At 53.4% G+C, this 15329-nt stretch overlaps 1 protein-coding gene across 2 annotated transcripts in view; it reads right to left on the reverse strand.

Moving 5' to 3' along the window:
- Positions 1-15329, reverse strand: part of DSCAML1 (DS cell adhesion molecule like 1) — a 341143-nt gene that overhangs the window by 96273 nt on the left and 229541 nt on the right. For both annotated transcript variants that reach the window (XM_073903814.1, XM_073903815.1), the window contains one exon: positions 5467-5613. In XM_073903814.1, coding sequence (XP_073759915.1) covers positions 5467-5613 — 147 coding nt within the window. The remainder of the gene's footprint in view (positions 1-5466; positions 5614-15329) is intronic.

The following is a 15329-nucleotide window of genomic DNA, read 5'->3' on the forward strand; positions in this document are numbered from 1 at the left end:
GATAGAGGCCCCGAGAGCCATGACCGCGAAGCAGGGTCTTGGGAGAGGTGGGAGGAGGCTATAGCGTGGGCAGACAGACAGATGCAGATGCAACAAGGGAAACAGAGAGAGGAGCAGAGAGGGAGAGAGTGTGTGAGAGCTCCCTTCACAGACACGGTGCCTGGAGTCTGGCCCAGACTCAGGAGCAGGGACACCCTGTGACATGAGAGTCACGACTTCTTGAGTCTGCGATTCTGGGCCTCAGACTGGCCTGGGGGTGCCCCTCAGGATCGGGGAACCCACCGTCCTGTACTGTCTCCTCCTACCTGCGATCCTGGTGAACTCAGAGAGGGCTGTGTGTTTCCATCTGCGCCCAGAAGGATTCAGAAGTTAAGCCTTCTGCAAACCACACCTGCCATCCCGAACAATTCTCTATTTTACGCTCCCAAGCAAGAGAAAGCGGTGCCTGCAGTCCCCGTGACCCTGACCTGCGGAAGACCCAGGTGCCGGGCTGGTGGGATTCTGTGTGACGGCCCTGACGCTTCTGAGCGGTGCTCTGGCTACTCTCAGCCTAGTTCTTAGCCTCAAGGGCCTCCCTGAGTTTTCTGCCTTGGGGACCTCCTCCTGCTGTACCAGTTGCCCAGGCTTTCCTCTGCCTACATGATACAACCCCCACTTCTCCCCAGTTAGGCTGCTAGGAGATAGGGTCTGGGCCCAGCCAGGTCCCCGGCCTCGCCGGCCCCCTCCCGCCCTGCCCCCACCCCGGTCCGGGCAGTGGTTCCCCACTTGTGGAACACTGAGTGTTCTCCCCTCCCTGGGTGCCCAGGAGCCCGCTCCGCTCGGCCAACACCTCTTCATCTTTCACTAACCAGCTTAAACGTCACCCCTTCCGGATGGGGCCCCCAGGCCCCTCTCATTAGATACCCATAGAGTTTTCTTTTTCTTCCATTTTATTTTCAAACAACCTTTTCTTTTTAATGAAAAAGTTAAAGTGTAATATATGCACATGGCAAAACTTCAGAGAGTCTAGAAGATGTCAGTGTGAAGGGGGGGTCTCCCTCATCCCTGCTCTCAGCCACCTCGTTTCCTTCCCCAGGGGCCACCACTGTTGTGAGCCACCCAGGCGCTCCTCCCCCAGAGCCCTTTTCAACAGCGGTTAGCACCAGGCCATGGATCTGTCTTCCCCAGAAGCCTGCCAGCATCTTGAGACAGGGTCGCGCCATTGCTGGATCTCCCGTGCCCGCACAGAGCAGGCCTGGGGCTGCTGAACCACTGATGTCTGCGAAAGGCTGAATGGGGGCACTCTGGCATAGGGTGGGCCAGAGGTCTGACTTTCCACATTGCAGGATTTTATAGGCTCCTGGACTCGTAGAGCTGGCTTAGAGGTCTTGGAGGCCACAGACATAGGAGGACCCTGAGACCAGAGAGGTGCAGTGACCTGCCCAGGATTGCACTGCAGAGCCAAGATCACAAACCAGGTCTTGCCCACCCTTGTTCAGTAAACGGGGCCTGAGATGGAATAATCTAATACTGAGATCTGCTCAAGAGTGAATGGTGGGAGCGGCAGACGCCCCCTCTGGACCCTCCTTGACTAATGGTAAATTTCCCCTGTCCTTAGCTCATGTCCCTTGGAGAAGGGCTGGCCGAGGAATTCTCTGGGGGGGAGGGGAGCGGGTAGAGACTTTCTAGAAGACTCTCTACTCCCTCCCCACATTCTGCTGCTCTTCAGAAGGAGGCTGGGCTGAGAATCAGGAGAGCCAGGTGCTGGTCCAGCTGGGTCACAGGGAAACCATGTGACCTTGGGTGAGTCTCATCATGTCTCAGAGCCTGAGGTTCATCCGCGGGGTTGAGGGGGGTAGTGCTGCCTCCACATCCCATAAGGATGTCGCAGGCAACAATGGCAAATTGTACATCCAAGGGCTTGACTGCGTGAAATCGTGATGCAGATGTGCACCTGCCCTCCCTCCCCACCAGCTTCTGCGGACTCTTCCCCACGCAGGGGATGGTTGGGATAAACAAGCCCGGTGCCAGGGAAGAATTACTCAATGTGACACTTAATTGATGCAAAATACACAAATTCTGTGGCACACCGCAGAATTTACAAGCGGAGGGGCCGACGGGGCGGTGGAGGAAGGGGCAGGGGGAGGGAATTAATCACCGAGTCTCAGGCGTGAAATTAAATTCTGAGGGAAAGAAGCCTCTTTCATTACTCCAGAGCAGAAGTAAAATGCTGTGGTGTGTACGGTGACAGCCCGGGGGGAATCGGGCGCTGCCGGGGCTGGCACGGGGCTGGGGGAGCCAGACGGCGGAGCCCCGAGAAATGTCTGGGGGCGTCCAGGGCGCCCTGGGGAGGCTGCTGGGACCTCCCCGAGTCTGAGGAGCTGTGCTGCCCTGGAAAGGTGCCCTGAACACGGCTTCTGCACGTGGCTTAGCCCCCCACCAGCTGGGGAACCCTGGACTAGTCTGCCAGCCTCTCTGGTCACTGGTCTTGTCTTTATAAATGCAGATGGTAATGCCTGTTCCATGGGGTTAATGGAAGCTCTTGGTAAACTCTACAAGGCACCTACATGCACAGAAGGGCTGTTTGGGGGGTTGGATTTTAGGGAGCTCAGGCTATTCTTGCAGCTGCCTCCTTCACCTTGGACAATGCAGAAAGATGCGAGTTGCTCTCCTCCCCCCACCCCCAACAGACGCTCTTTGGAAGAGAATAGAAACAATAATGCAGCAACAACAGATCAACAAGACAGCCACCACCACAACACAGCAGCAGCTCCTGGGCGCTTCCTACATGGCAGATGCTGTGCTGAGCTTCTCCAGCTGGTACCTATTGCTCCCAATGACCCTGGGGAGGGGGTTATGTTTTGTCACTCCCATTTTACAGATGAGGAAGCTGAGGTTTGAGACACTCCTTATTCTCTGCTACCTTGCACAGCTAGTGAGGGGTGAGGCTAAGCCTGCACCTTTGGCTGGATTCAGGGTCCTTTACCCACCACACCTCCTGTGCCCATCTTCCTCTCTCAAACCCTCTGTGAGGACTGAAGAACCCACAGGTGTGGTTGCTGCCCTCACCAGATGACCATCAAGGACACACTGCCACGTGGATCCTTTTGCTCGTTCCTTTTGCCTTTGGGCCTGGGGCATCAGGGGCAGCCATCCTTCAGGGTGTGCGGACACCTCAGCCACCAGGTAGGGGTGGCTTGGCAGGGGGTCCCCAGCTACCATCTTTCCATCTGCTGGCCCAGAGCTTCGGGCCACCCTTCCCAGCCGCCAGCCTGGGAGCCCTCGGGGGTGCCGGCCACAAGAGAGAGAGTGCACCTTCTCAGCGGAAACCACGGCCAGCCTCTCCTGTTCAGGACTGACTGAGCAACGCCCACCCCCCCGCCCACCTCAAGCTGGAGTGGATGTGCAGTGTGTGGGGCTGAGCTCCCCGACGTGTCCCCCTCGCGCCCCCTCTGCACTGCCTTGCTCCAGTATCACTTGCATTTTTGCCGAGACAAGCAGCTTGCAGATGGTCTTGTCACATCACATCACATCAGGGCCGTGTCACCAGCGGGGCCCCTTCCCCTTGGCTCCCTGTGTTCCCTTCCCTCCAGGTCCCTCCTGCTCCTTTCGGCTCCCGTTCACTCTGGTCCTCCCCTCTGCCTCTGTCTCTGTCTCTCTGTTTGGGCTTTATCTCTGGTGGCATCTCTCACACTCTGCCTAGCCTCCCCCCCTTCTCCTCACAGCTGGTGGGGAATGGAGACCAGAGGGAGAATGGTTGGCATAGCCTCCAGTTTAAAGCATGTCTTTTTTGAGAGACACCCGCCTATTCGCCCCACAAAAGTGGAGGTGAGATTGGCAGGATGAGGGGGCTAAATATTTGTGTGGGAGAAAGAAGCAGGCCTGCAGGAGGGGGGTTTTTGCACTGTTCCCCTGTTTTATGAGAAGCATGCAGATGAGATGCAAAACAGCATGCAAACCAGTCCCCATGCTTTGGAAGGGAACCACTCCTACACATTTGGGAATTGGGCTGCAGATTCCAAAGTCTAGCTACAAAGGAAGGGGCCCTTACTGCGGCCACCAGGACAGTTTCCCTTGGCATTGGTTAAGTCTACAAATATTTACTTAGCACCTACTATGTGTCAGGCACAGGGCCTGGTTCTGGGGACACAAAGGAGAATCAGAGAGCCCTGTCCTTGCCCTCCTGCTCCTGCTCTTCAAATGTGCCGGGCAAATGAGAGAGCATCTGGGATAGGGTTAGTCTGAGGGTCAGGGTAGTCCTCACCAACCCCCAGAAGGCCGGAGTTAGACAGAATCAGAGCGGTCATCTAGTCGAGCTACTTTTCCAGAGGCCCAGAGAGGTTGTGCGATTGGGTGAGTCTAGTCTCCAAAACCACCATGTTACCAGTTCACCCTCCTTCCACAAGCCACTCCAATCCCACCTCCTCAACAGCAGAGATTTTAAAATTGTAGGTCACAAACTGTTAGGAATTTGTGAAATCCATTTGGCGAGTTGCGACCAGCATTTGGATAAATCAAAATTGGATAGAATAGAATAGGAAATATCAGAGTGCATTTAAATGCATGTGGTAGGAACGACCAGTGTGCCTTGCACAGGTTATGATAAAGATGTCTATCTGTGGATTGCTGTCAAGAGTTTGAAAAAGCACTGTTTCCAGAAAGGCACTATTCCTTGAGGAGTCCCCTGTGTCCTTCTCTACTCTGTGACTGGGGCATGTGGGGGCTGTTCAAATGACCCCTTCCATGGGGAGGGGGGTGGTATGCTGGTTGCAGAGGGTATGTCCTGGCTTTGCCTCCCACTGGTTAAACAGTGGGGGCGAGTTGCCTGGCCTCCCTAAGACTGGTTTTCTAGTCTGTAAAACGGAACAGTAAGCACCTCACAAGGCTATCATGGTGCTTAACAGATAAGTGAAATCTGAAACGTAGGGGATTCAATAAACATTAGCTTCCATCCCTCCTAAAAAGTGATAATCACTACACATTAAGAATCTTTTATTTAATTTATAAATATTGTTGTTTATAGATTATATCCTGCCTACTCTCAAACTACAACAGAAGAAACAACATGCGCTCATCAATAGGTCAAATCGAATCTTGAAAAATACTTAGAGACATGAAAAAACAAAACTGTCCCATATCTAATCTAATCTAACCTCATTGTTACTATGTTTGAACATCAGGTTTTATTTATGAGCTTCCCGGCAGCAAAGGCAAAAAAGGGAAAGAGAGGATGGATTGCATTAACCCCCATTATCACTTCTTCAGGAGAGTTAGCTTCCTTAGGTGCAGACTCTGAGGTCCTTATATGAAGGGCACTCCAAACCAAAATGGACGTGTTCTGCCCCGCTGGGCCCTGTATTTCTCTTTTTTAATCTCCTTCTCTGAGTCCCCCCAGTGGCCTAGGTACACAGCAGTCTCCCGGATCCATGGCGCGGGACACGCCCATCCCAGGGGTGGGCTAGTGCCCTCTGCGGCCCTGTCGCCTACCTGTTACGGAGAGGCGGGCCCCATTGCTCTGCCGGGTCTCCCCACTATACTTGTGCTTGGTGATGCAGCGGTAGGTGGAGAGGGCATCCTCCTTCTGCACGTCAGAGATGTACAGCCCGCCGTGGTGAGTGATAAAAAACCTGTTTTCTGGAGACACAATCAAGACATACTCCATTACTCCCCTGGCTGGGCACACCACCAGAAGCAAGTCAGGCCGGCAGCCGGCTTTTCTCCCAGAACTGTTACTCCTTGAAGTGTAGCAGCTTCTGAGTTTTACAGAACGATGGCAGGCTGTAGAGTCAGACCGAGATCTGGGTTCCAAACTGACTTGTCCACTTAGTAGCTGTGTGACCTTGGGAAAGTTACTTAACTTCTCTGAGCCTTACCTATACAATGGGGTGCAAATAATACATCACAGCGTGGACGTAAGGACTGAAAATAATAATAAAGTGGCGCACAACAAGTGCTCACTTAGTAAGTATCAGTCCTCATCCTTCCTACTGGGCGAGAGCTTGCGAAGTTCTTTCACATCCCACGCTCATTTGTTCTTACAGCCATCTGAAGTGTCCTCTCCATCGTCAGGTCACACGACCAGTAAGCAGACCAGAACTCAGGCCTTCTGGCTCCCAGCTCTCCCTATGTATGGAGCCAAATACAAGCCTAAATCATTTTCTCTTAGTTTTAATCATATATTCACTCAACCAACAGTTGCTGAGGCTAAGCTATACTAGTAGTGGGGACACGGAGAGGCAGACACACAATACTAATTCAACACACAGTTCTTGAATGCTCATTCTGTGCAAGGCAAAGGTGCAGACATTGCGCTTTACTTCTCCTTGCCCCTCTATGGTCTTACTGTCAGGACTCGGCAGGGAAGCCAGAAGGACCGGGAACAGGACACCCATTTTGCAGATTATGACACGTGACTCCACTTACAGGCAGAGTGGATTTCCTTGTACAAGGTCCTAAGGCAAACCCTGAACTTGAGCCTAGTCAGGACTGATCCTAAAAAGGGAGAATATGGACTTGCCCGTTGGGGCGGGGCTTGCATTCAGCTTCAGACGTCGTAATCCCAAGGCAGTGCCCTCCCACCCAAGACCCAGCCAGACTGAGATTGAGATGCTAACTTTGGGTCCCTCTGCGTGCTCTCTGGGGACTAGGCTGCTTCCCCCGGCAGGTATAGAAGACCCCAGGCTGCCATTTCCACCAGGAGTGGGCCCTAGAATCAAGACGGTGACAGTAACTTGAAAAAAGGAGCTGTACGAGAGAGGGTAATGCTGACTCCACTGGAGGGACCTGCTAACATCAGAATGCCAGGCTCTCATAAGGAAACCTTTTGCGTGGCCCCATGCCCTGCAAATCCTTTTAGAAGAGTTTTACAGAACGATGGCAGGCTGTAGAGTCAGACTGAGATCCCACCTGGGGGCTGATGACCCCCCTCAACCAATGACAAGAGCTCTGACACTGGCTCACTCTCCTATTAGAAACATCCTGTGGTGTCCCACTGCCCCCAGCACAAGCCTCAGCACCAGGGGGCTGTGATCTCCCCAAATGACACTTCGCGTCAAGGAATGCTGTAGAATTGTAGGGTTGAAAAGCTGAATGTGCCTGACCACATCGTTGACAAAGGTTCTCCAGCCTTCCTTTGAATATCTGTGGGTTTGGGGAACTCACTACCTCATCCAGTGGCCCACTCCAAAGCGGATAGCTCTGACTTTTAGAGAGATTTTCCTTGGTCACAACTGGTCTCCTGGTGGCTCCCTCCATGGGTCCTGGTTCTACTCCCTGGAGCCCTACGGAACTAGCCCGAACTGGCTTCACTGACACACTCCCTCACCAAGTGGAAGAAGTTGTCAGGCCCTTCGACTTTCCGTCAGGCTAAGCAGTCTAGAATTTTATTCTTTAGTATTTATTTAATATGGTCACAAATAATTTCTTCAACATGGATGGTCTCTTGTTTCTTTTTTTTTTTTTTTAAGATTTTATTTATTCATTTGACAGAGAGAGAGCGCACAAGCAGGGGGAGTGGCAGGCAGAGGGAGAGGGAGAAGCGGGGATGTGGGACTTGATCCCAGGACCCTGGGGATCATGACCTGAGCCGAAGGCAGTCGCTTAACCATCTGAGCCACCCAGGCGCCCTGGTCTCTTGTTTCTTAACAAACGTTGGTTTATCTACAAATCTCTGAATTTCCCCTCCCTCCCTCCCTCCCATCCACCTTTGTATAGGACTAGACCTACTGGGTGGCAGCACTTTCCCAAGTGGTGGGGACCTAACAATCAGCCTTATGTGACCAGCACAGGATAGAGCGCGACTACTAACCCCCCACCCAAGACGGTTCGCTTTTTACAGGAAATGTGGTTGGAGTGGGAGGCAGCCCCATTACGCCCTGCCTCCCGCTCACACTCAACTAAGGCCTGGTCTGGTCACTTGCTGTCTCTCTATGTTTGGACACCAGGCTGTGTGGGACTAGGTCTGGGACGGCGCATGGTTCCCCGCTGAGCAGCATATCACTGGGACACCCCGCCCTCCCCTGAAGAACACTCATTCATCTGGCAGCCTGCCAATCCTCTGGACCCCAGCCACACCTCTGGACCCCAGCCACACCCCCTCCAGCGCCCAGACCGCACCTTGCAGACCCCCACTCAGTGCTGAAGGAAGCAGGAGGAAGCCCAGCCCTGCTGCCAGACGTCGGAGAGGACCCGGGGGGGAAGCGCAGAGAAAGCCTGGCTTCCCCACCAGACTCTGAATGTGCCGTTTTGTCTCCATGTTGTGACATCCCAAAGTCAAATGCGGAAGCTCTCCCGTGATTTATTATGTAACTGGGACTGGAATGCAGAACTACTGGAGGGTGTTACTGCCAATCAGTGGGGGGGGGGGGAGAAACAGGAGAGACCCCCAAATCCACCTCGGCAGCCTACAGGTGCTCCAGCGCCAGCAGCTTGGACGCTGTGATCCTGCAGCCCCCAGCACCCCCGGACGACGGTGCACTTGGTCCTACTGGAATTTTAAGCTGAGAAGGGGTGCTGCAGGGATGGTGGTGGGGAGCTGGGGTTTCTATAGCAACAAGCAGCTGCTGCATCTGATGTTTCACATCCTTCATTGTCCTCATTTCCCCCCTCGCTTCCCCCCTTCTTGTGCATATTTAATTGCAGTAACATTTCCAGACACAGTATATTGCTGCTCCTGAAACAAAGGCTGGCCGCAGCCGGGGGGAGACACAGCGCGCACGAGAGAGAGAGAGAGAGAGAGAGAGAGAGAGAGAGAGAGAGAGAGGAAGGAGAAGGAGAAATCAGGGGTATTATGTTAATCCCCCCTGGGGGGGACGTGTGCAACATCAGTTGTGCATGTTTGATGAGAATCAGATGATGGGCCCTGCTGGGGAAGGGAATAGCAAGAGGCCGGTGGAATGAGCGGCGTACGGTGTGTGTGTGGGGCACGACCAGCTGGGGGGGGGGCGCTTGGACGGGCCAGGGCTCCACAGAACAGCTGACCTCCAAGGCTGGCTCTGATGGGGTGGCCTGGCAGTCGGGCAGCCCCTACTCCACCCCCAAGTGGGACCAGCCATCCCTGAAATGGGTAGAGGAGCAGCTCTCCCTTATCCTGGTTCCTTCTTCGCGGGGTAGGCTGAGGCCAGCTGGAGGAAGGACAGAGTGGCAGCCGTGACCTCCGTCCAGCCCCCATCCTGAGGCCGTTTGGAAATGTGTGTCTGGGATCACGTTGGTCGACACCAAGCCTGGGAGGTACTAACAGCCTGAGGTGGCCAGGGGCCAGGAGTGCTGGATGTCTTGGGTCATAAATACTGTCCCATCCCAAATGTTAGTAGTGTCCCCTGCGGGTATACGCTGGAGGGTCGCTGCTTTCCCTTAGGCTCTAAGGCTGGGACACGGAACTGTGTTTAAATGTGGACTGCTTTGACGCTGCTTGACTGTCACCTGCCAAAGGCTGCAGCATCGTCTGTGAACTCGCCTGTGACCAGAGAAGCGCTGTGTGTGGTTCCTTTTTCCTTTTTCCTATTAATACAAATTCTCCACCCTGCTTTACGGTCCGTCTTCCTGGTGATCTGGAGCAGGCCTCTCCTTTTTTGTAAGCTAAATATTTATTGAACACCTATTATATGTCAGGGCAAGGATTTTATAAACATTATCTTAGGCAATCCCCAGACCCCTTTGAAATGGATACTACTGTTTTTACTAAGCAAAGCACAGAGATGTTACATAACCCACCCATAGTCACACAGCTAGTAAATGGTGTAGTCCAGACCATCAGTCCACTTCCCATGCTCTTCCAAAGCTCTGTGCTAGACTGACTCTCCTCGAATGGCAGCCCCTCTCATAGGGACATAGGGTCAGCCAGCCTCTGCTTGGTTGCTTCTGTCAGTGGGGTCCTCACTACCTTATAAAGGAGCACTCATCAATTCAGCTTGGCTTGATTTATCAGCTTGGCTTTGTGGAGCATCCCTGGGTCCCGGACTGGGCTCCATGGAGAGGTCTTGGACCTGGTCTCTGCCCTTTGGGATTCCACAGTTAGAAGACAATGTCCTTCCCCCAGGAAAGGTGCTAGCTTGGGGGCTGCTGAAGGGTGGGGAGGGGATTGGAGAGAGGCCATTAGTGAGAAGAGGCAGATAAAGAGGGGCCAAGCCCAGGACTGGATTTTGGAGGCTGGATTGGAGTCCTGGTGTTGCCACTAATGATGGGCTGTGTACCGAGTTGAACAGTATCCCCCAGAATGAATGCCCACCCAGAGCTCGTGAATGGGACCTTATTGGAAACAAGATCTTTGCAAACATAATCAAGTTCAGATGTGGTCATACTGCATTAGTGTGGGCTCTAAATCCAGTATGACTATGTTCTTCTGAGAACGGGGAGATTTGGACACAGGCACATGAATACAGGGTGAAGGCCATGTGAAGACAGAGGAAGAGATTGGGGTGATGCATCTATAAAGCAACAAATGCAGGGATTGCCAGCCACCCCAGAAGCTACCAAGAGGCCGGGAAGATCCTCCTCTAGAGCCTGGACAGGGAGCACGCCCTGCCCACACCCTGATTTGGGGTTTTTGGCCTCCAGAACTATGACATGGTAAATCTCTGCTGCGTTAAGCCATCAGGAAACTGACACGGGGTGACCGTAGGGGAGTCCAGTATTCTCCCAGGCCCTCAGTTGTCCCTTCTGCAAAAAGAGGGAGGAGGTGGATTAGGTGTGTGTTTCCCACCCTGCTTGTACATTAGAATCATCCAAGCAGCTTTTAAAATTAAACTCAGAATCTCTGGGGGTGTAGCCTGGAAATTGGTATTTTTAAAAAAAGCTTTTCAGGTCACATAATGTGCAGCCAGGGCAGAGAGCCTCTGGGTGAGAGAAACTCATAAGGCCCTTTCCCTCTGACAACTGATGTCTCTATCATGGTGCCCCAACTTCTGAGTCCTGTTTCTCCTTCAGGAAAACAGAGATAATAAATAGACCTTACGTCACAGGGCTGTTGGGAGAGTCAGATGAAATGCAGCTTGTGAGAGTCTTCGGCACACTAGCGGTGCTCGGTAACCCTCAGCCCAAGTGGCCCCACCTCAAGGAGATGAGGGGCGCTCAGTCCCTGTGGCCGGGCTTCCTGCAAATTCTCCCCTTCCTTCCTCCTCAGGAGCTTGGCAATAAAGAAAGGGGACCCTCCTCAGCAATTCGGAGGCCCTGCACATAGGGGCTAGGTGAGCCAACAGCATCTTCTTGGTCTTTTTCTAAAACTTCAAAGAGCTGGGCCTCAGAGACTCCCCAGAGTCACATGAGCCAAGGAGAGAGGAACACGAGAGATCTCAGGGGTCCTGGTGGCTCCAGAGGGCTGCAAGGATGGGGAGGATCTGCCCTCTGCAGAGGCTGGGCCTGTCTCTGCTCTCAGAGGCAGGCGGGAGGGTCCGTTTGGTGGGGAGAGGGTGCTGGGCAGAGGAGGAGGAAGGAGCTTGAGGGCTTGCAGGAAGGTACGGGCTGCACAGATCCCACTCCAAGCCTTAGAGCAAGGGAACAGAAATGACTGAATACAGCAGAGACAGCAACCGCCTGCTGGGCTCCCTGCTTCGGCCCCTGCCCCTCCTCCATCTGTTCCCAACATGCAGCCTGAGTGATGCTTTAAAACCAAAGTCAGATTCTGTGGCTCTTTTGCTCAAAGCCCTCCGATAGCTTCTCATTTCACTCAGCATGGAAGCAGAGTGCTGATTGCAAAGTAGGTGCTCTAGAAATAAATATTTCTAGAATGAATGAATGAAACGTCCCGAAACTCTAAGGTAGTTTTATCGGCATTTTGCTCATGAAGAAACGGCAACTCAGAAAAGTCAGATACCAGCTCTAATTTTTGGTGGCTCCTTGAAATCATAAAAACAGAATTACTACGTGACCCAGCAATTCCACTTCTGGGTGTGTACCCGGAAGAATTAAAAGCCGGGTCTTAAGAAGGTAACAGGTTCTCCTGTTCATAGCATTATTCACACGAGTCAAAGGCGGAAACAACCCAAGTGTCCACTGATAGATGGGTGGACATAGAAGAGGCGGTCTAGACACACAGTGGAATACTGCTTAGCCTTCAAAGGGAAGAGAATTCTGACACAGGCGACAACATGGATGAACCCTGAGGACATTATGCTCAGGGACATAAGGCAGTCACAAAAAGACAAATACTGTCTGATTCCACTGATATGAGGAACCTAGAGTAGTCAGCTTCATAGAGACAGAAAGTGGAATGGTGGGTGTCCGGGGCTGGGGAAGGGGAATTGGGAAGAAGTTTTCCATGAGTACGGAGATAAAGCTACACTTAAACATTTCTGAACTTAAGACTGAGCCGAAATGTTACTGAAATGAAAACTTAACCCTTACAGATAATTAGGATGGTAAATTTTATGTTATGTGGACTCCACTGCAATTAAAATAAAAAAAAATTTCAAGATTATCAAGAATTGGAATGAGTGTTTTCAGGAAGTAGTGAGTTTCCTGTCACCCGGGGTATTTAAGTAGAGGCTGAAGAAACACTTGGCTGAGATATTGCATAGAGGATTTAAATACTGAGTAAGAGAAAGAAATTGGATCATCTTTAAGGTCACTTCCTTCCCAGAAATTCATAAATTCTTTTTTTCTGAGAGAGAGAGAGAGAGAGAAAGAACAAGGGGAGGGGCAGGAGGAGAGGGAGAGAAAGAATCTCCCGCAGGCTCCATGACCAGCGGGAGCCCGATTTAGGGCTCGATCCCACTAACCCTGAGATCATGACCTGAGCCCAAATCAAGAGTTGGACACTTCACCAACCGAGTCACCCAGGTGCCCCCAAATTTATAAATTCTTAGCTTAAAGGATGGCAGAGCTGCAAGACCCCTTGGAGTTCAGCTCCTACAGTGGTTTGAAAACCAGCGTACGTCTGCTCCTTTCCACCCCCGGACTTTCGCCGTGGTTCTTCCTTCTGAGCCCAAAATGCTTTCTCCTTAACTCACTCCCGGCCCCGTTCAGGTCTCTCTGCTCAGACACCATCTTGTTTCAGAGGCCTTGCCTGACCCCTCTCTCAAAATTAGACTGTGCTCCACGTCCCTGCCCAATTCCTTACCCTGCCTGTTTGTCTTCAGAGCACGTGGTGTTTCTCGCTGACAGCGAGGAGTTATTTTAGTACCCCAGCTCCAGAACACGCCTGGCACATAGAAGATGCTCAGTGTACATGCAGCGAACGGAGGAATCCTGGGAGTAGCGGAGGCACCTCGGGCGGAGAGAGACAACAGGTTCTCCAGCCTGGAGCCCTGTTCCGAGGTCTCCTGCACCCTGGGGTCTCTCCCCCCCCAGCCCCTGCTGCCATACTGTAATGGTTTGGCCCACCGTCCCCCCACCCCCCTTTAAGCTAATGCTTAATGCTTGTCTTGGCTCCCCAGCTCAGCTGAGTCCAGGCTGGGACGTGTGGAGGATGGTGTGGAGCGAACAAAAGGGAAGTAGACAATGAATGACCTGGCCGGGAGATCTGGAGTATAAACCATGGCTGATTCATCTTCAGGGGGCGGCCCCCCAAGGGAGTGACCTCACCCTTCTCAGGAGCTACTCAAGCACATGGAGACCCAGGGCAGCTGGTCCAGGGAGAAGAAGGGACAGGGACAGCCCCTCTCCAGCATGCCTGAGGCTGGCCTTCCACTGTCCTTCCCTGACCAAGGACCTACCTCTCCCTTAGCGGACGGGAGTGGAAATGAGACCCTCACCTGGAGGAGAGACCCCTAACAACAGAGGTCCCTGGCTCCAGGACGGAACCACATTAGAGTCCTGGCGCCAACTCTGAGACCAGACTAAGTCATGCCATCATAGTCTGTGCTCTGCCCCGCGGTGGACAGACTAGGAGGACTGAGCTGCCTGCATCTCTGCCTGCCTTCAGGCAAGCTCAACCCGTCCGCCGCTACAGGTTTCCATGGTTGGTGCCTTTGAGGAAGAAGACTTGTGTCCATACACTTCCCCTCTTTGTCCCTTTTGGACACCCCTGGTGGGTAGAGCCTGCCTGGACTGGGAGACAGATCCAGACCCAGCTGGTGAAGTGTCTTCAATCATTTTATAAACTCAGCAAGAAAGACACCCCCAGGTGCCCAACACTTCCACATATGTCCCCTCTGTGAAGTGCCCTCACCAGCCCAGGAGGTACCTACTGCTCTTGTGTACAGAGGAGGAGACTGTGGCTCAGATGGGGACCAGTTCAAGTCGCACGTCTAGTGAGAGGAAGAGCCGGGACTCCCACCTGGGTCTCCGGAACTGATCCCAAGCTGCTCTCCCCAAGCCCAGCTGCTGGGAGAGCGTGTGCTGCATTCTGGAGGGCGCCCTGGCCAACCCGTTCCGGGTGAGGTGGACTTGTCCGTCCCTTCCAGGCAGTGGCCGGGCCCCTGGCTTCTCCTGGAGGCGGCGTCCCTCTCCCTAGCCAGGGCCAGCTTGGGTGGGGGGCGGTGAGCAGGGAGGGGAGGGAGGCCCTGAGGCCGGCACCAGGAGGCATCAGAGTTACTGACTGACAGAGCAGATGAGCCATGTCCCCTGGGAGGCCCCCGTGCCATGCAAGTGCCGTGTGTTGGCGGGAAGGTGGGGCCATGGGCAGGGCACGGGCAGGGGGCTGCGTGCATCTGGGAGGGAACAGAGCGCATGTGCAGCCACGCGTGCTCCGGCCCAGGTCGCGGGGGCCAGAGAAGGGGCTGGCAGCTTGGGGGAAGTATATGCTTGCAGCCCGAAACAGGAGGCTTGAGACCTGCCTCCTACCAACTGTGTGGCTTTTGGAAAAACTCTCTGGGCTTCTGTTGTCTCATCCCCTAACTGGGGGTCCTAACAGCCCTGGTTGGCTCAGCGCACAGGATTTTCTGCAGTGTCCGTGTGACAGTGTGAAAGGGGCCGTGACATGTCCTGCACTCTACGCTCTAGGGAGCAAGAGGCTGCTACCATAGTATGAAGTGTGTAACCGCACAGGGCAGGTGTGATTATGACACATACAGGCACCCAGGTATTTCTGTGCGTATTGTGTTGAAAGAAAGAATCCCGGCCGTAGAGAAGCTTCTCCAGCGATGCTTCTCGACTCCTAGACTCCGAGGTGTCCCTGGAGCAAGAAAACCAGAAACTGAGGGACGGGTCTTCTGCTCTGCCCACACCCCTCACTCCTGCAAGAAAGGTCGCAGGACACAACAGGGCTATGGAGTGGGGGACAGAGAGGTGGGAAGAAATGGACAGAGCTTTGCATGGAGACCAGGATTTGGCTGGGGTCAGAAAAATCATTCGGTCTCTCTTGGAAAAGAAGAGATAACTTGGCCTGTTACAGTGCAAGTTTGTTTTTCGGGGCAGCCTCAGGATGCCAAAGCCTTGAAGTGCCTCTATCGGCCCCCAGGGGCATCCCAATTCTA

The sequence above is a fragment of the Callorhinus ursinus genome, unplaced genomic scaffold, assembly GCF_003265705.2.
Source record: "Callorhinus ursinus isolate GAN/ISIS: 27379988/994484 unplaced genomic scaffold, GSC_fseal_2.0 scaffold19, whole genome shotgun sequence".
Lineage (NCBI taxonomy): Eukaryota > Metazoa > Chordata > Mammalia > Carnivora > Otariidae > Callorhinus > Callorhinus ursinus.